This window comes from Prionailurus bengalensis, chromosome E4 (assembly GCF_016509475.1).
Source record: "Prionailurus bengalensis isolate Pbe53 chromosome E4, Fcat_Pben_1.1_paternal_pri, whole genome shotgun sequence".
Taxonomy (NCBI): Eukaryota; Metazoa; Chordata; class Mammalia; order Carnivora; family Felidae; genus Prionailurus; species Prionailurus bengalensis.
In genome coordinates, this window is record NC_057360.1 from 31,068,652 (window position 1) to 31,095,377 (window position 26,726).

The window sequence follows — 26,726 nt, forward strand, 5'->3', positions numbered from 1 at the left end:
CACGAAGGGGGCTGAGCATGGTGGGATCATCTGTTTGCAGAGGTGCAGACACCAGCTAATAAAAGAATGCCCCATTCTAGAACTACAAGTTCCCATTTGGAAACCAGAGTCTTGAACAGCGGCAGTGGCAGTGGCAGCATAATTTGGTGCTCAGATGCCAAGAGAAACCCCAATGTTGAGTCTGAAACCTTCACGACTGGTATTTTGGCACTGGTGTGACACTGGCAACAGGTATCACTGGCACCAAACAGAAGCCCACGGAAGAATCTCATTAAGTGAGAAAAAAGAATCTAGAGTCTACACATTACTCCTTAGTCAAATGTTTGAATCTTGCATCCAACTAAGACAGCCACACGGCCTGCTTTGAGCTTCATCTCTTATTTGCCTTCCCACTGGCCAGGGAACACAACAGCCTAACAAGTGATCAAGAGTCGGCATTAATGGCCAGCCAGCTGTGGCTTCCTCCCTAGGGGTGAACACGTGTTAAACAGTATAGCAGAGCTGGGGGCAGCAGTCAGGAAATGGGAGGATGGGCTCTGTGTGAGCAAATGCGTGGCTTGCTTAGGAGTGCAGGATACAGATTTGCAAATTATACCTCTTTGAACATTGGCTGAGGCCACATATGAAATAACCTCTGTAATTTTCATGTGTACCTGGTGGGAAAGATTCATGAATATCAAACACCTGTGAAACTGGAGGGTCTTGTCCCCCCACCCAGAGGTCTATTTGCTCCTTTTGAAAAGTGTCAGAACTCGAAGACCGAAGCAACACTAACAACAACAAAAAAGCTTCCCAAGTGATTCTTATTTAGTTCCCATACCTTTGAGGACCATGGCTCTAGTGGAACGAGAATGAACAGGAATGATTTAGAAACAAAAAGTTAAACCTTTATGCCCATTTATTCAATAAGGATAGAATCTTGCTCTCTCTACTTTGAGAATAATAGCTAACAGTAATTGTTCAATAAATGTTAGCTATTATGTGCCAGGCACTGTCCCAAGAGCTATACCTATAATAACCACACAATCCCATTTTACAAACGAGAAAAACCGCTTCACAGAGAGGTTAAGGAACTTGCCCAACATCACACAGCTAGGGCTTGGATTCAAAGCTAGGCAGTTTGGCTACAGAGAATATGTTTTTAACCATTATTCGTAATATTGTAAAAAATATAATAGAACCATGCATGAGAAAAGCATTTTACTTTGAAAAGTTAAGGTGCTCCAAGAAGCTGTTGAATGAACTTCCTGGAGGGAACAGTCTATGTGGCTTCCAGACAGCACTTGCTACATTTACAGCTGCTCACAAACAACTTCACTCAAAGGACTTGAAAATCTGATCTTTGCCTGTTTCTCTCAAATGCTGACTTTAGTCTACCGAAGTGCCACAGGTAAAGTGACTCCTTTGACAACCGAAAACAAAGAGAAGAACTCTGCAGACCAGGTGCCTCACAGGGGGCTTGGCACCCAGGTGATGAATAAAATGTTGACTGAATTGAAAGCCTTCCAGTCAAAGGCACTTTGAAATGTGCTATTCATAGTCCACAAAATGGCTTGAATACAAATTATTTAGAATGTCAAAACAGGAAGGGGCATGTGGCAAGTTAAGGAAATTAAAGAGAAATGAAGTATAAATGGAATACTAAACCTTTGAAATTCAAAATAAAGAACCTGGTTATATATCCTTGAAATCCTCTTTCTTGGCTTAGCCAGGAAATGGGAGGGGTAAGCTCTGGGGATGGAATAAGCCTATTCTTTAATAATATAATACTTCTTATTTGTGTTCTATGTACTTGCTGTAAGCATACTGATCTGAACAAGCTGCTTAATATGCTCAGGTGATTTTTTTTTAAAAGGCTGACTTTACCCCACCACATTCCCTAACGACCCTTGCACTTTTTAACAGGCATTTAAACAAAGCTCAGAAATAAAAAAGGCTTTTCTGCCACTTTAGACAACAAAACGGGTTCCTTAGAACAATGCTGAGCTTGTATTCCTAGCACTAGATCTAACGAAGCATTAGACTCACATCATGTCCAGCAAAATGTTGTGTTTGGCCTCCCCATAACTTTTATCCAGTATCTAAAGAGCTAATAATGCATAAAGCAGGGTTTTCCATAATTCCCAAGAATTTAATGAGTGATGGTTAGTTAGTTCACAATGTGGCATGATCCAAACCTAGGCAGCCAAAGAACCTCCTATGGAGACCTGTTGAGAAGTAGGGAGAGCTGATGAGCAAGAGCTCACTGGACCCATATTCAGCCCTTTAATTGCCATGTGGAGGACAATAACTCAGTTTCCCCAACATGACATTCTCCTCTAATCTCTCTTCTGATGCACAGCTGTAAAATGCTGCGCATGCTACCTAGTTGTGAACTCATTCTATGAGGCTACTCAGCCTTTGCTTTATGAGCAGTGTGAAGGGAAGTCCAGGAAAAATAGATCTGAGAGTAGCAGTTTATCTGCTAGGATAGGCTCTCAAAAAGCACATGCTGAACTGATATATGACCTATACAAGATCATGACCATAGGCTGATTTCAAGCTGGGGACTAAACAACACACACACACACACACACACACTAAAAAGTTATCTCCAGGCATCCATATTGCCCAGCTGAGGTTTTAAAAAATGCCTCCTATACTGGGTTTCCCGAAAGTCTTAGTGAAGTGTTAAGCTTTTAGGGCTAGAGATGGGGTAGTGAGCTGAACTCACCCTCTGCCAGTCCAACAGGGATAGCTACAGATGGTTTTGATTTATCATCAGTTAAAAGTGCAGCCCAGATTAAAGGAAACATTTTAAAGGACTAATTAGTCAACCCTCACAAAAGTAAATTAAGGGCCTGTGATGAAACAGCCAAAGGAAACTCTAATACAGCACTGTAGCAATAATGCTTGGAGTGTATTCAAATGGAAAAGCTTGGGCTGGAAATACTTGTTTAGAAAAAGAACTACATCACTCCACCCTACTTCATCAAGTAATTCAAGCCATCTTAAGCGCTCAAGGTCTGACCAAGCAAGACAATATTTATTAAAACTTCTTTCAGCTTGAACTAGATCATATCCTTGGGAATAAACAAATTTTATTCAATGAACAAGTAGAAGGGATTCTTGATTACTACTATAGTTCTTTTGTGTAGACTGCTTCTAGGTTAATGCAAAAAGCTCAGAAAAGGATATCAGATAAGGTAAAAAGCTTTATTATTCAGGATCAGCTCAAAGTCTGACACTGACAGAGGCAGGGATAATTATTATCTCATTACATTTGACCTTTGGCACCCATTTGAAGTACTAGTTTTACAAGTGGGACGTGTTACAGCCAGTAGACTCTCAGCACAGTTCCTGACAGCCACATTTACCCCAATTTCACTCAGCAGAGCTGTTAGATGTTCAAGGATACAAAGAATGTAATTATCTAGTTATCCTTTTTCCCCTCCACTTGGCGTTCAAAGCAAGAGACAGATATCATTATTAGTAGATATGGTCATAAGCAACACCTTCCCATAGCCTAACATTCAAAAATCAAACACCAATTATAAGTAGAATTCCTAAATACTCAGTTAATGCTATGGAGTGCTTTGTTTCAAAAACAGCAATTCTGTGGCTTCCCTTTACTTATTTTTCTCCTTGGAGAAAACCACGCGTAATCAACATATGTAGTGCAGGTTGTTACAAGCTTGACTTATAGGAAGCAAAGGAATTAAAAAGTTGTCATTAAGAACAGATTTTTAAATTATGACAAAAATATGAATAAACTCTACACATTTCTCAGGGTTATGGATAAAATGAATCAAGTTTCATGATTGTTAGGGGAGTCCCTTCTAAGGATGTAGCACATAGAAAGTACATGGAACTTGTTTCTATGAGCTTATAAAGGGGACAAATATAAAACAACAGTTCAATTCAAGATGATCGACATGTAACTGTTGGTTAAAGGAGAAGATGCTCAAGATATTCTGTACACTATTAACTTAGAGTCAGTCTAAACATCTTCTACATTAAATATCTAGAGAAATTTCCATGACTTTTCAGCTCAGGGCTATTCTAGAGGGTCACTGTTTTTTGTTTTTTTCATATATATACATGAAGAAAATCCAAAAAATCAAGTTAAAAAGCCAAGAGTTGTTTTTTAGGTTCTGGGTTTTCAGTTCAGACCTATCTTCTTTTATAAAAGTATCAATCAGAGATGATTACTTTTTCTTAAAATCTGATGACTTATATTTTGAAAAACTTGCAGCCCCTAGAGAACTGAAGATGATTTCACACCCCAGCTTCCATGCAGGACTATTGATTTTATAAGTATCTTTGTCTAGTAAGTGGCAAAACCATAACCTCTTATAGAACATGATGTTGGGTTGCTACATAGTAAATTGCTTAGTAAAAAATACAAGGGTCATAGTCTCATATGGGAGATATATTTGGGGGAAAAAGGCCAAGTAAAGGTTTCTAGTGTTGTTCTCCTAGTTTCTCCAAAGCGTTGACATTTATCACTGCTCTGAAAATAAAGATGATTTTAACTTAAGAAGACTGTATTTTAACACTGAATCAATATAAATGTACTTATCTGAACATCACATTTTTACACATACTAAAAACAAAACAAAACAAAAAAACCAAAAGTGTAGTGAAAAGATTATATAAATTTTAAATGAAATTATATTTGTTTGAGGCAGCACAGATCCAGGGGTCCCCAGCAGAAGACTTCTTCAGCACTTGGCCTTCACAGACAGGCCTCCTGCTGTGACCAGCAGATATTTTCCACTGTGTACCCACAGTCTCAGAGTAACAAGAGACAAGTCTTACTTTTTGCCTCTATGAGCTGGGATGTCATTATTGTAGAGAAGAGGCATAATTTAAAAAGTGAAGACTACTCATTCAAAATGTTACAGAGTGACAAACTTACTTTATGGAATTTAAACACAGCATTCACCCCAAGGAAGCTGCATATAAGCTTAGAACCAGAGTAGGTAAGCTTCAGAGTTGAAACGATTTTTCTCTGAAAATGAAAGAATGGTAGCTTTCTTAAAGATCAGAGTTACTGAATCACTCTGTTGTATTTTTTGTCTTGTTTTAAGGGGCCAAAGTTCAGTTAACTCACTCAGATTAGAATCTATAATTCTGTTGACTGTTCGGGACTACAGTAGTCATCTTGAGATTTTCTATGGAAGTATGTACAGATTTTCCTCATGGAGCTGGGAGTAATAGTGACCTAGAAAAAGAAAGTTTAGATTTCAGAGATTTTCTAAGATAAAGTTCAGCTGCTACTTCAGCAAGTTATCAGTAAAGGGTATTTTAAGTTGGGATGCCTAGAAATTTGATTATTTAGTCAGCCAGCTTTCAAGTTCCAAATACTTTGAGGGCAATGTCTCTTTTGGCTGATTTGTACTGAATTTAATAAAAATTTAATAGATGTATGTAAGAATGGAAGGCATAGATTTTTCATGTGAACTGAAAATATTTACTAGTTAAACCTCCTGATAAGACCCAAAGGCTATAATAACCCTCCTCTTTGAAAGAAATTTGTAAATCACCTCCCCCTCCCAATTTACAAATGGGACAGGGATTCAAATGGCAGCTGCTACCCTTTTCTGAGGAAGTCTTATCATTATGCACATAAAGAAGAAAAACCTTCTAAAGAAACTTTAGCTTCAAAGATTGAAATTATAAAACCAGAAATACATGGGACTGGCACACTATTTTTAAAAGCCTTTATAATGTACACATTAGTGAAAACAATTTTTCACTGAAATTATTTTTCTGATAACACACAGCTGAGATCAGTTCTGGAAAAAAAGGATTTTGGTCAGGGGCAAAAAACAGATACAAAGATAATTTTAGGAGAAGAAAGAAAAGATTCCTGATAGCTGTTTTTTTCCCCCATGTTCTGTAGCAAGATCTTGGTTGGATTCTGTGTTTTAAGTAATCTTTAAAATATTTCTAGTTTATTTTCCCTAAAATTATGGGACAGGCTTCAGGACAGTAGGATGGGGGATATGAACACTTATTAAACTAGAGCTGGCTTGAGGCTCTCCAGCTTTTAGATTGAATTTTAATCATTGTACCACCTTCTTAACACAGAGCAAGAACCACTATGAATCAGAGCAGAAACTTTGTGAACCTACCCCCCCCCCACTTGCAAACTGATTACCTGAAGCTTTCTAGTCCCTCTGACCTGTGCCCATACTCACTCGATGCTCATAGCTACTTCTCCCTCCACCATTTCAATAGGTCATTTGCTTTTTAAGGTTCACAAACCTATTTCTGCCAGCAATATGTGTTTTTGAAATTATTTAACTTCAATATTGTGTCAGTCAATGAAAACAGTAGTCCTAAAAAGATAAGTGAAACTAACCTGAATGTTTAAAAAGTATAGATATAGATGAATTGCCAAAAATACTGGTGTGAGCAAGGTGACGGTAAAAAAATGGGAAAATCATAAAAATCTGGAAGGATTCTGCATTTAAATTGCTTTAAGTATCTAAGTTTCACTGTATTTGAAATAATCATAAACCATAATGACCAAACTGGAAATCTATTCATGGATGTTGGTAACTTGCCCATGAATGTCAGTTTTATCTATAAAAAGGGGAGGGAACCTATAAAAAGTGGTTGCCAGGGGCTGGCGAATGGGGAAAAGAAAAAAAAACAAAAAACGCAGGGGTTGGGTGGGGGGGGAATAATGCCAAACAAAGAAGAGGGAAGATATTTTTGAATTGATATATTAGAGCATGATGAAGGCTTTGAGGAAACAGACACCAGGGCTGAGTGGTATGGACCTTCACGGAAGGGATTTTAATGGGAGTAAATCGGGTTGCTAGATAATGAAATACAGCAACACCTAGTTACATTTGAATTTCAAACAAATAACCGTTTAGTATAAAGAATTTTTAGTATAAATATGTCCCACGCAATATTTGTCCTGAATTTTTATGTGCTAAATCTGGCAACCCTAGGTATAAATAGATTTACTGAAAAAAAAAAAAAAAAAAAAAATCCTGACTTCTGAGAAGGGATTTGTGCTTGACCTCCTCAAGTTAGAGAATCTATGTTCTCACTGGCTCCTTTCAAGTTAGGAAATGCATCTTCCCATCACTGCCGACTTACCGGGCCTGGAGAAGTCTTTCCACTCTGTCTCCTAGAATTGGGGGTCTGGGAGGATGGACTTCGGGGAGATGAATTCTCAGCCTTCCGTTTGGCCGCCATGGCCAATAACCAGTTTTTATTCTCCGGGGAGCTATTCTCTTTGCCTACCACCTCAGACCCTTCTCCACAAGATCCCAAAGGAAGAGGTAGTGTTCCGCAGCTTTCTGAAGCATAAGGACTGGCGGGAGAAGGAGGCTCTGAGATACTCATACTAGCTCCTTCAATCTTGCTTGGTTTGGGAGGACCTAGAGAGTCCTTACCAAGGTCTTCCTGGCTACCAGCAAGGCAGCACAGATCCAAATGAAGCTTTTCAACTGGGTCATCAAGCTCAGTCACACAGTTGCAACTCTTCACACACTTCTGTTTCACACTCTCCAGACAACTTGAGTCCAGCCTCCTCTTGACTCGATTTCTGGACTCAGAGCAAGCCACTGCTTGGGATGACTTTAGGCTCACAGGAATGAGGGCTTTTCTTGGAGAAGTGATCTTGGTTTCAGAAGCAGGTGGCGTGATGGGTGGTGAGGAGGATGGTGTTCGGGTCATCCAGTTTCTAATGGACATCTTGAAAGACGAGGGTGGCTTGGGAGAGACCGAGGACACAGAGCCTCTTCTGCTGATGGGAGACCGGGCTTTGGCAGGAGGGGTTTTAATAGAGAATGTGGGAGTATTTGAAGGAAGAGGGAGGTCTCCTGCACAGCTTGGAGCACAAGCTGCTGATGATGGGGAAGAAATAGATGGACTGCTCTTTACTCTGGGGGCTTTGGCAGGAGTGCTCTGGCTACTTGTCACTGTTACTGAAAAAGAACAGAGGGTCACAGAAATCAGAAGAGAAAGCCATAGAAAATCCCTGAATTCTCACCAAGGAAAATTATAACTAACTTACTCATATAGGAATGGATTTCCCAGTGAGTCGATTACATAAATCACTTGATTCTTACCACACCCTTTCAGCATTTTCCTTCCCCTTTCCTAACTGCCAGCCTCCCAACCACTCTGTTGTAAAACATTTACTTGTAATAATCTAGAAAATACAGAAATATTAAAGGGAAAATTTTAAAGCATCCAGGTACACCACTTACAGCATTTTTTCTATACTTGTGCATGTGATATATACGTTATACACCTCAAATTTTTTCTATACAAAAGAGACCATAATGTATATACTATTCAGTAACCTGCTTCTTAGCATATAATGGACCTTCCCCACATTAATATAGATGTACATTGTAATTTTTACTAGCTACCAAGTATTCTAAGGTAACAGCAAGACATTTAAGTTGTTAATGATATTTTGTTTTCACAAGTAAAGTTGCCATTACAATTCCTGTATATGCTTTGGAGCAATGTGAGGGCAGGGGGACACTGCACAGTGGTTCCCAAACATAAGTGCACTGGTCTAAAATTTGGCACGACCATTTACTACTGACTTGAACACAACCCTTTACCTCCTCTGCTTCTGCTTCAGTTTCCATATCTGTGAAATGGAGAGCTTTTAATGTCCACAGGAAATAATCCCATCAATTGCTTGTTAAAGTTATTAGGCCTCCCTTGGCTTTCCACCTTAATTTATAAATGGCTACTTTCCGCAAGTCAAAGAATGCCAAAGAACATTTCCAAAACCAAATGCTTGCTCTCAGTAAAGCAAGTCAGTGGACAGAACTCTTCTCTATGTGTCTTGTCCCTTGTTTACAAGCAATGGCAAGCCCTTGAGGAAAATTCTTATAAACTTCATGCTTCTTCCCACTTTGGCCCAGCCATAGACAACTCTGTATTTTCTTACTTTCCTTCTGAGCTTTCTAGATTTCTGAAATAGTGTTCCTGTCTCTAGTAACAAGGAAAGGCCATCAATTATTTCTAAGTCACAAACTCTTTGAATTATAACTCTGATATTTAATTCAGTTTAATTACTGAATTGCATTTATATGCAACTGAATTTAGGATGAGCTGACATAAGACAATCACTAGAATACAGATTCACAAGCACTAATTTCAGTCATCTAGTTACCCTGTATGTTCTACCCTGTGCTTTTTACTCATCAAGCAGTTTTGCCTTGAGACAGAGAAATTCTACAAACTGACTTTTGCCTAAACTTTCTCCATCAACTATACGTTCAGAAATGGCCAAAGTGATACTGTTCTTTCAATTAAGATCATTTTACTGGAAAATCCCATTCTGGAGTAACGTGCTCCAGAAGGAGAGTTAGTGACAGGGACTGTCCCTGAAGCATCTGGTGATAGTTCTCATATTCTAGAGCTTGATTAGTCATTATTTCAGGAGGACAGAAACTTTTCATTTGTGTCACTCTTCAGCACACATCAACAGTCACTGCACAGTCCCTATAGTTATTAGTTCCACGAGAGTGGGCTGAAGGGTAGGGTTAAGGGAGAAAGTCCTAAAATAGCATGGGTCTTAGAACAGGCACATTCTAACACAGGATTAGGGGAGACGGAAAAGCTGGGCCCTGGGCTAAGCAGGTATCTAAGTTTCTGATACCTGAGTAGCAGACATCTGAAGTGTTTATATTAAGGGTCAGAGGGAGATCTGATGTGGTGGAAAGCTGGGGCATTTCTCTTCCTTTAGGATGTTAAATGGAGGAAGGAGTGGACCATGGGGTTCCAAAGAGAAGATTTTATTAACTTTGAAGGTTAACAAAACTCTGCACCAAATTTCAATCTTTTTAAAAAAAATAGTAATAAGATTATTAAGATAATAAAATTTCATGGTAAAAAAAATTCAGTTTCAAAGGGAAATTAAGCGAAAAGTAAAAAGCCCTCTTTTCAACCTCATTTTACTCGTGTGCATCCCACAATTTTCTAGATGCCTATTACCACACAAAGGTATATCAGATCTTAAAAACCCAACAATGGATTATTACACAAACACACACCACATACACACATTCTGCAATTTCTTCTTTTCTCTAAACAGTGTTTTTTCTCTATATCTCTATAAACTTAGACACACTGCATTGTTTTTAACAGCTACACAGTATGTCACTATATGGTCCCTCGATTTAAATATAACATGGCCAGTAGTACATCATCTACTGAACCCCCACTGACCCGAAGCACTGTGTGAGATCTGAGGACACGGTATCACGGACTGCATTACTGTCCTAAGGGCCTCCTGCAAGTCAGTTCTTTTGAGGAATTATAGAAAGTTTACTAATAATCAGTCACTTTGCAGCTTCTTTCTGTATAAGAGTTTGCCATTTGGCCTCAGCCTACCTTTCCAGTCATATCATGTACTGCTACTTTAGGATCCTGTTACAGGAGACTACTCACTGCTTCCTGAACAAGCTGTGCACTGTCACATCTCTGTCTTTGTTCATGTGGCTTTCTTGCCAAGTCTGCCCCTTCTTGGCCAGGTAAAAATTCTCCTCATGTTTCAGGCTCTGATGACAGCCGTTAACTTCATTGTGAAGATTTCACAAACTTCTTTCCTCCTCTCCCACAGGAAGTAGGCTCCTTTTGTTTATACAGCTAAGAGAAATGTTTACAATGTACTACAGGGCTTTTGTATCTGCCTCCCGGACTAGACCGTGAGCACCTAGAAGGCAGGTGATGATAATTTACTCATTTTTAGGTCTAGGGCCCCTGTAGTACCCAGCAAAGAATTATTAAACAATGTTTGTGAAATTTCAGTACTGCTGAGAGGGATGACAGTGAGGTTCCATGCATCAAAAAACAGACTCTGGGGGCGCCTGGGTGGCGCAGTCGGTTAAGCGGCCGACTTCAGCCAGGTCACGATCTTGCAGTCTGTGAGTTCGAGCCCCGCGTCGGGCTCTGGGCTGATGGCTCAGAGCCTGGAGCCTGTTTCCGATTCTGTGTCTCCCTCTCTCTCTCTGCCCCTCCCCCATTCATGCTCTGTCTCTCTCTGTCCCAAAAATAAATAAAAAACGTTGAAAAAAAAAAAAAAAAACAAACAGACTCTGTAAGCATTCTGCAGACTTGCAAGACTATGGCAAGCACAGGAGATAGTACAGGTAAGGTTTCCTTCTCTTTAAGATAAGGACAATCATCTTTGTCACTCAATAATGCCTAGACCAGAGGTTCTCAATCCTGGCTGCATACCAGAATTACTTGGAGCTTTGTAAGAATACAGGTACTTGGCCACCACCCCAGACCTACTGAATAATCTCTGGGGACACACAAACTTTTAAAAAGCTCCACGACTGGTTAAGATGCACAGCCAGGGTTGAGAACCATTTGCCTTGACAGTACTGAGATCGCCGGCTGAAACAGTGACACAATAGTAAGCGATAGAGCAGGTGCTGGCTGGGAAAAGTAGGGCAGAGGGAAAAGGCGCTGTGCGTCGGGTTTAAAGCCTTCTAGTTGGTGTGTTAAGAGGGCCAGAAGAGAAGATACGAAGCCCAGGACAACAGTGAAGGATTGGGGTGGCAATTAGAAGCTTGGGAAAGCAGAGGACCATCATTTTCAAACTGGTAGTGTGATTAACAGCAGCCACTCTGTTGCTGGAAGCTGGATTACAGGGCTGAATAGCCAATGTGCAACCTTTGGCATTCAAGTGGGGTTGATTTTCTTTAGTGCTCTTCAGAGTAACTCTAGCAGCATCCTGAATGGAGAAATCTTGGTTGGGTCTTAACTTGAACTATGCTTTCCTGTGTTGGGTTTTAAAGGAGGCAGTACTGGAGAGTGCTTCCAAGCACGCACTCTAAATGTTTATTTTTTAAGAAAGGGAGAGACAGAGTGTGGGTGAGGAAAGGGCAGAGAGATAAAGAATCTGAAGCAGGCTCCAGGCTCTGAGCTGTCAGCACAGACCAAGCACGCACTCTAAAACCAGACTGCAAGTGTTTGAAGTCTGGTTCTACTACAAACTTCACAGCTGTGTGGGATCTTAGGCGAACCTAACTTCCTTGAGCTTTAGTTTCGGCTGTTTGGGAAACTAAGTAAGATAATCCAAGTGGGTCTTTAGACTGTCTATGCTCATACTCAATAATGGCTGAATGTGGTCGCTATTATTATGGTCCAAACTTGGTCAACATGTATAACTCTTTTTGTGACTTGGCTTCCAAAACCAAGAATAATTAATGATACACTAAAAATAATTAAAAGCAACTTCACTTTTCATTAATACTCTTAAAATGGTTACAGCAATTAACATAGAAATGCCACCTCTGGGAATCTATTTTAATGGGATGAGGGAACCCTAAATTCAGAAAAAAGTTTCACAAAATTTTGGAAACAAAATGTCCAACTACGAGAGAATAGCTAGATAAACCGTGGAACATTTACTCAGTGGACTACTTTAAATATTTTGCTAAAAAGATAACACAGAAAGTGCTTAGAACATCATGTTCAGGGAAGACATCCCCAAGAAATCCAAATGTATTTACAGTATAAACATGATTCTATTAATAAGAATCTCTGTGGAAAAGGAGGAAAATCTCAAAAATAAGTTAAAATGTTAATTAAAATTATTTGTGAGTGGTAGAAACACCGATGGCTTTTTACTCACATGATTCTTCTCTTTTCTGTTTTCCCAAATTAGGGATAGATAAGTAAATATAAAGACAAGGCAGCTGATAGACATCTATGTTCATGGATCACAAAAGTTAACACATCTTTAAGATGGCAGTATTCCCCAAACTCAACTATAGATTTGATATAATGCCTATCAAAATCTCAGGGAACTATTTTGTAGAAATTGACAAGCTGGTTCTAGTATCTGTATAGAAATACAAGTGACCAAGAATAACCAAAATAATCTTGAAAAAGAAGAAAATTGGGGGACCCAGAGTTTCCAATTTCAAAAACTTGCTACAAAGCTATAGTAATCAAGACAATGTAGTATCAGCCTAAGGATAGACATATACATCAATGGAACAGAATGAGAATCTAGAAATAAATCCTTACATTTATGGTCAATTGATTTTTGGCAAGGGTATGAAAATAATTTAATGGAGTAAAGAATAGTCTCTGTTAAAAATGATACTGAGAGGGGCGCCTGGGTGGCTCAGTCGGTTAAGCGTCCGACTTCAGCTCAGGTCACGATCTCGCGGTCCGTGAGTTCGAGCCCCGCGTCGGGCTCTGGGCTGATGGCTCAGAGCCTGGAGCTTGCTTCTGATTCTGTGTCTCCCTCTCTCTCTGCCCCTCCCCCGTCCATGCTCTGTCTCTCTCTGTCTCAAAAATAAATAAAAAACGTTAAAGAAATTAAAAAAAAAAAAGATACTGAGAAACCTGGATATCCATGTATAAAAGAATGAATTTAGATCCTTATCTTACATCGTACACAAAAATAAACACAAAATGGGCCAGATGGCTTAAAACTAAAAATCTCTTTGTGACCTTGGGTTAAGAAATGGTTTCTTAGATACAACATCAAAAGCACAAATTGACAAAGGATAAAACAGGTAAGTTGGATTTCATCAGAATTAGAAAATTTTGTGTCAAAGGACATCATTAGGGAAGTAAAAAGACAACCTACAGAATAAGAGAATATTTGCAAATCGTTATATGACAAAGGGCTTATATCCAGAGTATATAAAGAACACTTACAACTCAACATTAAAAAGACAAATAGTCCAATTAAAATTTGGGCAAAAGATGTGCAGAGGCATTTCTCCAAAGAAAATATACAAATGGAAAATAATAAGCACAGGAAAAAATGCTCAATATTGTTAGCCATTAGGGAAATTCAAATCTAAACCACAATGGATACCACTTCACATTCACTAGGAGGGCTGTAATTAATTAGACAATAACGGGGCGCCTGGGTGGCGCAGTCGGTTAAGCGTCCCGACTTCAGCCAGGTCACGATCTCGCGGTCCGTGAGTTCGAGCCCCGCGTCGGGCTCTGGGCTGATGGCTCAGAGCCTGGAGCCTGTTTCCGATTCTGTGTCTCCCTCTCTCTCTGCCCCTCCCCCGTTCGTGATCTGTCTCTCTCTGTCCCAAAAATAAATAAACGTTGAAAAAAAAATTAAAAAAAAAATTAGACAATAACAAGTGCTGATAAAGATATAGGGAAATTGGAACCCTCATTTTGGATAATGAAAATATTCCAGAATGAGATTGTGTTGATGACTGCCTAACTCAATATACTAAAGGCCACTGCACTGTATACTTTAAATGGGTGGACTTATGGTAGGTAAATACATCTTGACAAGTCTCTTAAAAAAAAAAAAAAAAAAAGAGCCTCAAGGGGGAAAAAAAGTTCAGGAAATAAAAAGTAACAGCAGTTTACTATCTAACTCCCTTCTGAATAGAAAAAAACCAAAAGCAAAAAGCTAACTCCTGTTCAAACCAAAATTATGATCCTGTATTGGGAAGATAGGGGAATGCGGAGCATGCAGAGGCTTGGTAATGGTGGGGACACAGAGAGCGAAATCCTCATCTCACAAAGCGAGACGTCAGTAGATAAAGTTGAAAACAAAAGAAAACAGAAATCAAAAGAAACAGAAATGCACAAATACTATTCAGAGATATAGACACACATATCAAAGAATCAGCTAGAAGATTTGAGAGTGGCTGTCCCTGAGAAAAGGGAACTATGGGGCAGGGCATCTAGGGACTGTTTACCTCGTTCACTGTTGAAGGACTCGCTGGCTTTTTAAACTTATATAATACTAATAAAAGAAAAATTTTTTTAAAGAGAGGAAACACCAAACACTAAAAAATAAAGGCATCAAAGGCTTTACTAAAGCAGACCTACAAGTAAAAGACCCTCCCCTGGAATCCAGTTCTGCTTATAGCATCTTTTAAGAGATAAAGAACTAAGTCATTAGAAAAATGGGCATATATTCGGTCTCATCTTCAATTCCTCATTAGCTTAGGCCTTGATGGTTAACGTAAAATGAATCTTTAAGCTTAAATTTCCAGCTTATTACTATATATCTGTTGATAACATGAGAATCCCCTCTGGCTGGTCCAGTGCTTGGAAGAGTTTTGCTCTTGGTGCACTATCACTCTCTTCAATACTGTCTCTGTCAATTCATGGTTATTACAAAATCCACATACATGGTCTTTCCAATGCCTTGGTTTCTATAGCCTTGTCCTTTAATTCACTCAAGCCACTTACTCCTTGACCTTATTACTACCAATCTGCAAATCCTGTTATCTCAGTTTCAACCACCACCTATATTACAGTTCACTTTAGTGATCAATCTCCAAAATCCCTCATCTCTAGGGGATCCTCAATTCATTTATCTTCCCACTTTGACACTATCCCCTAGTGCCACTATATGCTCACTTCCTTCCTTACCCAGTTTAAATCCTGCAGTCAACCATTACAACTATCCTCTCATATCTACCCTCAACTTCCTTGGCCCTCCTCTCACTTTACACTTGTGGATTTAAACCACACCTCTGGTTAAATGCAACTCCGCACCTATAGTGTATCTGTACCTGGGCAGCAGACAACCATTAGACACTGCTCACTTGCAATTCATGACCACTAGCCTCAAGTTGACCCACTGCCCAACAACCGTATTTCCCTGGTCCACTTTCTCTTCTTTTCTCTGCGTGACTATTTCAGACTCACTTATCTCTCCTCAAATCTCAACCACTTCCTCCCTTACCCTTATTTTCAGTTGATGATCCTGATTCCTATCTTACTAAGAAAACAGAAGCTATCAACTTCCATAGGTTCTGACCTACCTTCACTGTGCCTGTATGTTCCACCTTCTCTCTAATTATTATGGACGAACTATCCACACTCTTAGCAAAGTCCTACCCTTCTACTTGTGAATTCGATACCATCCCTTCACACTTACTTGAGAACACTGCTCTAGTAAATTTCCCTGCATCAAGTTTCTCTCTCTATAGGATCCTTCCAATCACATACAAAATGCTATACTGCTTAAATAAATTTTTTTTTAAACATTTACTTTTGAGAGACAGAGTGCAAGCAAGAGTGGGGGAGAGGGGGAGAGGGGGAGGGACAGAGAGAGAGAGAGAGAGAGAGAAAATGAATCTTAACCAGACTCTTTCTTTACTGTCAGCACAGAGCCCAACATGGGGCTTGAACTCACGGAGTGTGAGATCATGACCTGGGCCAAAGTCCAACGCTTAACTGACCGAGCCATCCAGGTACTCCAAAATGCTATATTCCTATTAAAACAAAACAGAAACAAATGCTGCTTCTTCCTTCAGCCACCACTTTATTTCTCTCCTTTCCTTTCTAGCAAAACTCCTTGATAGAGCCTTCTATACTTGTAGTCTCCAAGTTCTCTTCTCTGATCCTCCTGAACATCCATCAGACCATGACACTCCACCAAAATTGCTCTCATGGAAGTCACCAAATAATCCCCACACTGCCAAATCCAAAGGTCATTTCAGTCCTTGTCTTATGTGGAATGCTAAAAACATTTGACCAAATGGATCCCCCTCTCCATTACTTACTTGGGTCCCAAAATACAGTACTCTCCTGGTTTCTTCTCTAACTTCTCTGGTTGTGTCTGTTTCTTCACCTCTCTAACCTCTAAACATTGGGGTGTTCCAAGGGTCAGACCCCAGACCTATTCTCTACCTTAGCTATAGCTTCCTTGCTCTATGATGATGGACCCCAAATTTATAGCTTTAGCCCCAAACTGAAAAATTAACATCTAACTGCCTCTCTGACATCTCCATTTGAATGTCTAATAATCATATCAAACAAATATCCAAAGGGAACTTCCGCTATTCCCTCCCAAACCTGTTCCTTCTGCAGTGATTCCTGTTTAGGTCAATGGCAATTCCATTCTTCTAGTTTTACAAGCCCTAAGCTCTGAAGTCATCCTTAGTAATTCTCCCTTACATCCCACATCTGATTCCACACCATGTTCTGTTGGCTCCACCTTGTACATATATCCAGAATTTGAAGACTTCTTACCATATCTTTTGCTACCCCTCTGTCCAAGTCACCATCATGGCTTCCTGGATTATTTCAAAACGACATTAAAACTAGCTTCCAGCTTTTATACTGCTCCCTTTACAATTTGTTTTCAACACAGGAGTAAGAATGATCAAGCAAAGTCAGATCATGATACTCGTCTATTTAAAACCCTGCAATAGCTTTTTGTCTGTCAGAATAAAAGCCAAACTGTAGAAGAACCTCATTTCCCATTACTATTCCCCTCCCTCTCCTTAGCTTGCACCAGCCACAGGGGCCATAGCCATATTAGCCCCTTCAAGGAACAAAAAAATATGTCAGGCCTGCTCCTACTTTAGGGCTTTTGCACTTGTCTGCCTGGAATGTTCTTCAAAATGTCCACGTGGCTCACTATTTCACTTCTTTTACTCAAATGTCATCTAAACATTTAGACCTCCCTGGGCACCTAATTTCCCAGTGTTCTTTTTTTTTTTTTTCTCAAGTACTCATGATTTGACATAGTACATATTTTACTTTAACTTGTTTCTATGCCGCTCATACTAATCTGTAAGCTTCGTTTATGTCTTTGGGTTTTTTGATTCTTTTGTTCATTGCTAAATCTCCAGCAACTCAGAACAGTGCCTAGCACATAGTAAATGTTCAATAAAAATTTTGAAAATAAATCCACCCCTGGATTCCAGTGCTTCGTATAGATGATAAACATAGTAGTGCTCAGAAAATATGTATTGAAAAGAATGAATGTCAAAAAGATGGTGCTTTCCTTTAAAAATATACCAAGACAAGATGAAATTTAGCTTATCACTCTGTACTGTAGAATGAAACCAATTAAACCATGAACAACTTAGAAAAATGCATGGGATCCTTACCTAGGTCAGCTCTCGCCTCTTTTTTCTTCTGAGATGCCCAACCCACTAGGGAGAGCTTATCTCCTCCTGATTTCTCCTCTAAGCCTCTATTCAAACGCCAGATTTTCAGTGTATTGTCATCAGAGCAGGTAGCAATCTATGAGAACCAGGAAGGGAGTCAAGAAGATTCAATCAAAGACTTACAACAAAGGAAAAATTCTGTAGATCTTAAGGACTCATAAGGAGAATTATTCTGTCTGACACACCAGGATATAGAAAATGATATCTGAAAAATCATATACTTCCATTCTTTGCTTTCAGGAATCACTCCAGATTTCCAAAGGACTCTCTATAGTTTCTTAATAATTCTGCTGGTATGTCTTTCATTACCAGTCATTTATTACCTGACCTAATGCCCTACTATAAAACCAAGTTCATTTCATTTTTGCCTTAAAAACTTGGGCTAGTCATTATCTTTATAACTTTCTATAGAACTATGACATATATAATTATAATACCTTTTTTACTCTCCCTCTTAAATGATAAACCAGTACATGTCACCATTCAATTTCTACCACTTTCTTCTGAATTATACATGATCTGGCTTACTGCTAAAGTAATGGGATCATTTCCAAGATCAGGCTTAGTTCATGACTCTAGGAAGCTGTGACAAGTAGAATGAAACCATTCCTTTGAGATTCTTTTTAAATAGGTAAAGGAGCGATCTGGGAAAACAACAAGTTCACTAGGCTGAAAGAAGTTAAAAATAACCTTTGCCCCTTTAAAAATATCTGACCATTCCCGATCTTGGTCCCAGCCTTTTATGGCAGAGAAAGTCCAGCCTGAAGAGCTTGTGGCAAATGGCCACTGGTACCAGAGCTGTTCCCCAGCATTTGTTTATATAATTTCTCTATTTCAGTCACTAAAGAGAGAGAAAAAAAGAACACACGTTCTCTTAAGTCTTGGCCCCCAAGAGACTGGCAGCTTTTTCCTTTCCTTACTGGGAGGCCAAAAGAAGACACACATATTTAACTGCTCAACAAGAAATGCCTGGAATCCCCAGTTACTCTATGATCTATTAATAAGAGTTATTAGTTCCAGAGCACCTACTGTGCATCTGACAATTTACATTTTTTAACTTGTTTAATACTCACAATGTAAAAAACCTTGAACTCAAATAACCTCATCTGCAGGTTAGAATAAAGTTGTTTGCCCAATGTCACCACAATTAAGTGGCAAAGCTAGAACTGAAATATTATGTTTTTCCAATTTCAGAGGCTTTTGTTTTTATACCATACTTACCTTCCTAACTCTAGGCTGGGAGCAAAATTATTTTATTTTATTTTAATGTTTATTTACTTTTGAGAGACAGAGAGAGACAGAGCATGAGCAGGGGAGGGGAAGAGAGGGAGAGGGAAGCACAGAATCCAAAGCAGGCTCCAGGCTCTGAGCTGTCAGCACAGAGGCCGACATGGGGCTTGAACCCAAGAGCCGTGAGATCATGACCTGAGCCAAAGTCGGACACTCGGACACTTAACCGACTGAGCCACCCAGGTGTCCCTAGGAGCAAAATTATTTAAAAAAAACTTTTAAAAGGGTAGTCACTAGATGAGTATAGGTAAACAGCCCTGTCATTTCCTAGGAGTCTTTCCTGTGCATATACATGAGGACAATATATGGTGGTTGAAAAAAGAGGACATAAATAACTGAAAAATTAAAAAACTATCCCAATTCTACAAAATAGAAAATATATTAAAAGCAGATATTTCACTGGAAGTTACATGGAATCTCAGAAGGAAAATGTCATTGGGATATAATTATTGGTGATTAAAACGATTAAGTTAAAAAAAAAAAAAGGCCTATCACGAGGCTGGCCACAGAAATGGTTATATAGGGATACAGAAATAAAAAGAAATCCACAGCAGCAGTACTGGAAAGCTAGCAGAGATGCCTTGAGTAGAGCAGACCATAAAAAGTTTCTGGAAGATAAAAAACAGATGGGAACAAAACCTGAAAACTTCATACATGAAAGGGGAGATCTCCACAGAAGCGATATTTCTTGTAAATCCCAATAACCCAAAGACCAGGGGAAGTAGAGGCCAGGAGAGTGACTGGAACTTGGGCCGCTATGTATGAAAGCCCTACATGTACATAAAGATTATGATTATGTTTCTGGTCTTTCTACATTTCAGGATTTTGTTTTTAAGTATTACTGTTAATTTTTTTTTAAGTGAGAAATGTCTAAAACATTTTAGAGCTACTTATGTAGTTTTGCCATAGATAACCTAGCACATTAAGACTTCACAGCAAGCATTGTTTAGGCATGTGAACACTAAATTGGATTGTGAAGAACAGTCAAGATGTTACCTTTAATATGTCACATTGATAATATGTAGATAGTTAATAAAACTAGTTTTTTCACCTTAAAATTTTCTTTTTACTTTAGAGTTTTGGATAAAATTTAATTATGTTAAAAACTTAATTCTATGTTTAGGAAAACAATGACTTCCAAGGAATAAAGAAGTCCATTCTTATTCTTTAGTGTAAGTTTCTCTACTGGTAGAGAAAAGTAGAATGTGTATGATTAATGCTGACATAGATCCTGGATGGCCTCTAGTTCTTTCGATCTCTATTTAAACATTGAAGTCTGTATAACACTCAAAATAACCTTGGGAAAATGTACAAATCTGTGATCCACTTTTTAAATCAACTACAGAGATTTATTTACAAACCTTTGTGAAGTCTGATGGACACCAGCACACAGATGTGACCTCTTGAGAGTGACCCTGGAGTACCGTAGGAGGATGCCAGGGTGTGGAGACCTATTACACCATCAAAAAAAGAAAAAAACAAGTCAGCAGAGCAGTGCTAGTCTCCCAGATAGAGCCTTTGAATCTCTCCATATTTGTGCCTTAGATAGCTTTGTTACCAAACGTCTCTTAAGTATGCCTAGTTATAGCTCAGAAAAGAGTTCCAATGGGCAAAATATTTCTGCCACCGATCTGAGAAAACAGATATGAACTCAGATACCAGGACAGGACTACCTAACTATCTATATATATTTTGACTAAAATTCAAGAATGACATTTTTCCTCACTTCTTAGCTGGTAACTTTCTGCAAGGATGGGGTTCAGCTGCTAGGTAGTGTGCACTTCAAGGGAGCCCTGTTTTTACATAGCCTAGGCATTTTCAGATCTTCTCTAATCAGTGACTTCTGGGAATACTGCATTAGCTAAACCCTGAAGGCATTTCAGACATACTACCAGTTCTCCTGCAACAAGAGGACAGTCTTTCATCCAAAAGACTCACTGATTTTTACCAAAGTCATCCCTTCATTTGGAAGGACTATAAACCATATACTTTTACATGGCACTTTGGTATCCTTTTTGGAAAAAAAGAATCTTTTACAATTTCATTTTGGTTAATTTGATTAAAGAACTCTTGAATTTTCAGTTAAGTTCTGCTATGTTTTAATGAATCAAGGGTCATATTATGCAGTACAACACACATGACTAAGGATCAGATTCCCCCCCTCACTGGATGCCATTAGTGATCTGCATTTGACAGTTGATTCATTCGAGAGCTGTCAATCCCTTTCAGAGGCCATGAGAATTAACCAGCACAATATGGCACAAACTCATTTAACTATTATTAGCACATGTTTGAAAAAGAGAAATTATTCCCTTTTCATTTTCCCAAGGCTCTGAATCATTGCTCATCTGTATGAAGAAAGTGGAGGCGACTCTGGAAAGAATATTTGCAAGAATGACTAAGTAAACTTAATAGATTTCCTTCAATTGTAGTGAAGATATTCAACACACTGATTCATAAGGTTCTCCAACTCAATCATTACTACTCCTCTCTTGGGTTAAATGGCACAGGTAATGATTCAAAAAGCAAAAGAAGAGAAAGAACAGAGTCTAATTTGCCTTGCTGGGTTAATTAGAGTTTCACAGAAAAAGCTTTTTCCTGAGTATTAACAAAAAGGATCTCACTTTCTGCCTCCTACAATAGCACAGAGAGCAATAACTCATTCTCTCACAAGGTAGCATATTTTAGAAAAGACTTTCATTTCAGGAGTCACAGAAATTCTCCATCCTTCTCTCTTTGGGATGGCCCCAGCCCATTAAGTTTCTCTTCACCCAAGGCCCAAGCAGGATGGGTAGCAGGAAATTAAAAGGGAGAGAAAACCCTAATGTTCTTTTGACCCTCCCTGGTAGGAACACATTACTCTACTGCATTGGTTTACTCTGCTTATGGCCTCTAACTTGTCATTTCATGATACTGGCTCTTCTTCAATTTCCTAGGCATTTTAATACCTAAGGAAACCTAAACGTGTATACAAAGGATTAAAATAAATTAAAAAACAAACAAATATCTGCCAACAGAATCCATGTACATTTTTGCATTTACCTATAGGATCTACGAGAAAAAACAAAAGATCCCTTGGAAAAACTTGACAAACTGATAAGATAGGAATAATAATGACAATAAAAGCCAGCATTTGTTGAGCCAGGCACTTTACATAGCTTCAAACGTGGGGGGAGAAGGTTCCTCCAAAAGTTAAACATAGAATTAATTACTAGACGACCCAGCACTTATATTCTTAGATATACACACAGAAGAGCTGAAAATGTATGTTCAAACACTTGTACATGAACGCTCATAGGTGCTTTATTCATAAAGCCAAAAAAGTGAAATAATTTAAATATCTACCAACTAATAAAGGCATAAGTAAAATGTGGTCAATGCATACAGTGAATACTCAGCCATAAAAAGGAATGGAGTACTGATATCTGCAACAACATGATGAATCTTGAAAACATTGTGTGACTCTATGTGTAGGATATGTCCAGAAGAGGCAAAACCATAGACAGAACAGAGGTTAGTGCTTGCCAGAGGCTGAAGGCAGGGAAGAACAGAGAGCGACTCTTATTAAAAGGTACAGTGTTTCGTTTTGGAGTAATGAAAACATCTGGGAATGAAATAGTGATGGTGGTGGCACAATATTGTGATTATACTCAAAATCCCTGAACTGTACATTGACAAATGACTAAAATGATGAACCTTATATTCTATGAATTCTATCTCAACAAAAAAAAAGTGGAGAGAAGGACATGAGGTAGGCTGAAATGAGAGGTACTGTCCAGCAAGTTTATCTGAATGGTAGTTACAAGCGCTTTCGCAGTTTAGGACTATACTAGCGTGGTATAGTACCCTTGCTGACTACTTGAAGGAGATAAAATGTCCTCTGGTGAAGCTCCAGTTGTTTTTAAATCCTTCCTTTTTATTCAAGTAAGTTTTTATTTATGGTCACTTCATTTTTATAAAACATTACTGTCTTTACATGATTGCATTTTTTTAAAAGCCTCTATTTTTAAGTAGGAAGAGGAAACTAAGTCCAAGAGACATTTACACCTGTGCATCCTGGAGAGGGTCAAACCATGGAAAACTGCCCTCTCTTACATATTCTAGCTGTTATACAGACTTTGCTTCAAGGCATGAAGAGTCCCCGTGGTAAAACTCCTCGAACTATAAACGCAACAGGTAGAAAGAACTGGCTCTAAGCTATGCATGTAATAAACATTTTGTATCCTTAAACAAAGATGCAAAAAAGATGAGCACCTTTCCCCCCAAAATCTCCTTACTATGCCCAGTGAGAAACCAAATCTCATCTTTATTTCTGCCATGAGATCATTTACACTTCCTAAAGTGTCAGGCTCAATGTTTCGCCAGTCAGCGGTAGAATTGACTGTGCCAAATGAGTTTATTTATAACCACTTCAATACTATTCAGCGGCTATAACAGAAATGAACCAGGAAAAGGAGGTGAGGGATAAGAAATTAAAAAGAAAAAATATATTAACTATATTTTGAAGTCTTGGGCCTCAGTATCAGAGAGCCTAACTATATTATATCTCCCCTTTGCTGAGCAGTGGTAAAGATTAGAAGGCTATTCTCTTCTGTCTTAAGATCTGAAACTCCTTTATTTCACTGTTTTCTTGTGCCCATGGGCTTTTTAACATAGGAAAAATCCCAACACTTGAAGGAATTCTGACTGCTGGAAACACAGCAGAGCTATAAGATAACCTAACAGCCTGGATACTCAGCTTGCATGGAATGGTTTTAAACTACACCCCCACCTTATTTTTTAATCATGGAAAAGAGAAACTGAGCCACGTCACTAGGCAAATTCAATTTTAGGAGCAGTGAGCTTGCCAGGATCTCAAATATCAGAGCCTGCACATTGAGTTATGTGTGGACAGGCAGGAGAACATCATGTCTGAACCACATCATTCAGCACTGACATGTGACCCTGCCTAGGAATTTAGAAAGGGTCACCCATGTATGTGATAGCCACTGAGTAGACATCTGAAAATGGGTTACTAACAACAGCCAAGTATCTTTACTGCATGTCTCTAAAGAAACTATACCTCCACCCTTATTCCCTGAAACGAAACAAAACAGTTTGTGTACTAAAGGAAATAGAATTGACAATAAAATATATCTGTAAACACATACACCCATGTATAATATACAATTATATGCATAATTACATATATGTAATAAAAAACTTATTTTAAAAGATTTTTAATAATAATCAGTGCATTAAGTATTTTTTGCATAATCTTTTATTATGCTTTTTTGTATGTGTAATTTTCTTTTTTTTTTTTTTTAATTTTTTTTTTCAACGTTTTTTATTTTTATTTTTGGGACAGAGAGAGACAGAGCATGAACGGGGGAGGGGCAGAGAGAGAGGGAGACACAGAATCAGAAACAGGCTCCAGGCTCCGAGCCATCAGCCCGGAGCCTGACGCGGGGCTCGAACTCACGGACCGCGAGATCGTGACCTGGCTGAAGTCGGACGCTTTACCAACTGCGCCACCCAGGCGCCCCTGTAATTTTCTTTTAAAGAATTAAAAAACTTAAAAAGATACAGACTTTGGTAGGAATAAAATCTTCCTGCTAAGTTTGAAGTCAAATAGAAAAAGGAATGGAGACAAGATAGTGAGAGAAGGAGAAAGGGAAAACAAAAAGAAAAATAAGCATTAAGACCAAATTTGAAACTCAAAATAATAGAAGAAAGCATCAGTGTTACTAACCTATATCATCAAAGTTTAAAACTCGTATCAGAAAATTTTATAGACAAGAAACTAAGTAAAAACTCTTATGAATCAGGGTCTCAAGCATATATTTTACAAGCAAATTTTCATTTAAAAATACAATAAGTAGGGGTGCCTGGGGGGCTTGGTTGGTTAAGCGTCCAACTTTGGCTCAGGTCATGATCTCACAGCTTGTGAGTTCAACCCTGCTTTGGGCTCTGTGCTGACAGCTCAGAGCCTGGAGCCTGCTTCAGATTCTGTGTTTCCCTCTCTCTCTCCCCGCCTCCCCTGCTCATGCTCTGTCTCTCAAAAATCAATAAACATTAAAAAAAATAAAAATACAATAAATAAAAAAAAGAAACGTGCTTGTAGGAAAAGAGGCAAGTACAACACAAAAGCAACTTGGATAGAACAACGTCTCCACCATGTGACCATCTAGGATATTGTGACTAAAAACTCTTAAGGTAGTGTTGCATTTTTGTACTTCTAGGTATTCAGAGAAATCATTTTTTAGTGTGTCCCCCAGGACCAGATGAAATTAAGCTGAAGAATTATCCTTCATACCTGACAGATTCTACCCTGTCCTAAGCCAACATTAAAGATATGACTTCCGGGGCGCCTGGGTGGCTCAGTCGGTTAAGCGGCCGACTTCGGCTCAGGTCATGATCTCGCAGTCTGTGAGTTCGAGCCCCGCGTCGGGCTCTGTGCTGACAGCTCAGAGCCTGGAGCCTGTTTCGGATTCTGTGTCTCCCTCTCTCTGACCCTCCCCTGTTCATGCTCTGTCTCTCACTGTCTCAAAAATAAATAAAACGTTAAAAAAATTAAAAAAAAAAAAAAAAAAGATATGACTTCCTACAGGTTGGCAGCACTTACGAATGATGTAATTGCCTCCTAAGAAGGGATTTGATAACATTGAATCTGGGTCTATGAAGTTTGAGACATTATGACTCTAAGATCCAAAATGTGTGAATTCTGATCATTTAATTCACCAATGGCAGGGACATTTATGATATTACAGGGCAACTTAGAAGATAATTAATTTCTAGCCCTAGAAAAACAATGCCATATTACTCTTATTTCTCTGAACTCCCAGACACTTCTATAATTAATTAGTCCCACAAGAGCTACTTTTCAGTGGTCAGCAAGTGCTACTTGTGTAGTATTTCAGTTTTCTCCACTAATGTCAAATGGAAAGCTTTAAATTTCTTTTTAATATATTTTTTAATGTTTATTTTTGAGAGACACAGAGAGAGAGAGAGAGAGAGAGAGAGAGAGAGAGAGGATCCGAAGCAGGCTCTACGCTGTCAGCACAGAGCCAACTTGGGGCTTGAACTCACGAACCACAAGATCATGACTGGAGCTGAAGTCAGGCGCTTAATGGACTGAGCCACCCAGATGACCCCAGCAGCTTTAAATTTCTTAGCTTATAGTAGTCACTTAGGTATCATTGTTATTTAAAAAGTAAAAAAATATTGGGGCACCTGGGTGGCTCAGTCAGTTAAGTGTCCGACCTCAGCCCAGATCATGATCTCACAGTTCATGAGGTAGAGCCCTGTGTCAGGCTGTGTGCTGACAGCTCAGAGCCTGGAGCCTGCCTCGGATTCTGTGTCTCCCTCTCTCTCTGCCCCTCCCCTGCTCATGCTCTCCCAGTCTCTCAAAAACAAATAAATGTTAAAAAAAAAAAAAGTAAAAAAATGTTATAAACTTGTGAAATGGGAAATCAGTAAAATAAAAAAGTTAAATAATGCTATTAAATATATACAAAAGTGAGAAGCACCTGGACAGCTCAGCTGGCTAAGCGTCTGACTCTT

The 26,726-nt window shown here is 38.9% G+C and overlaps 1 protein-coding gene across 1 annotated transcript in view; it reads right to left on the bottom strand.

Annotated features, from left to right (window-relative positions):
• Positions 1 to 3,176: 3,176 nt before the first annotated feature.
• DTL (denticleless E3 ubiquitin protein ligase homolog) overlaps positions 3,177 to 26,726 on the bottom strand; it is a 43,032-nt gene continuing 19,482 nt past the window's right edge. Inside the window, exons 12-15 of the mRNA XM_043569053.1 lie at positions 20,546 to 20,635; positions 17,835 to 17,970; positions 7,102 to 7,934; positions 3,177 to 5,206 (exon numbers count right to left, since the gene is read on the bottom strand). Coding sequence (XP_043424988.1) covers positions 5,108 to 5,206; positions 7,102 to 7,934; positions 17,835 to 17,970; positions 20,546 to 20,635 — 1,158 coding nt within the window. The 3' untranslated portion in view covers positions 3,177 to 5,107. The remainder of the gene's footprint in view (positions 5,207 to 7,101; positions 7,935 to 17,834; positions 17,971 to 20,545; positions 20,636 to 26,726) is intronic.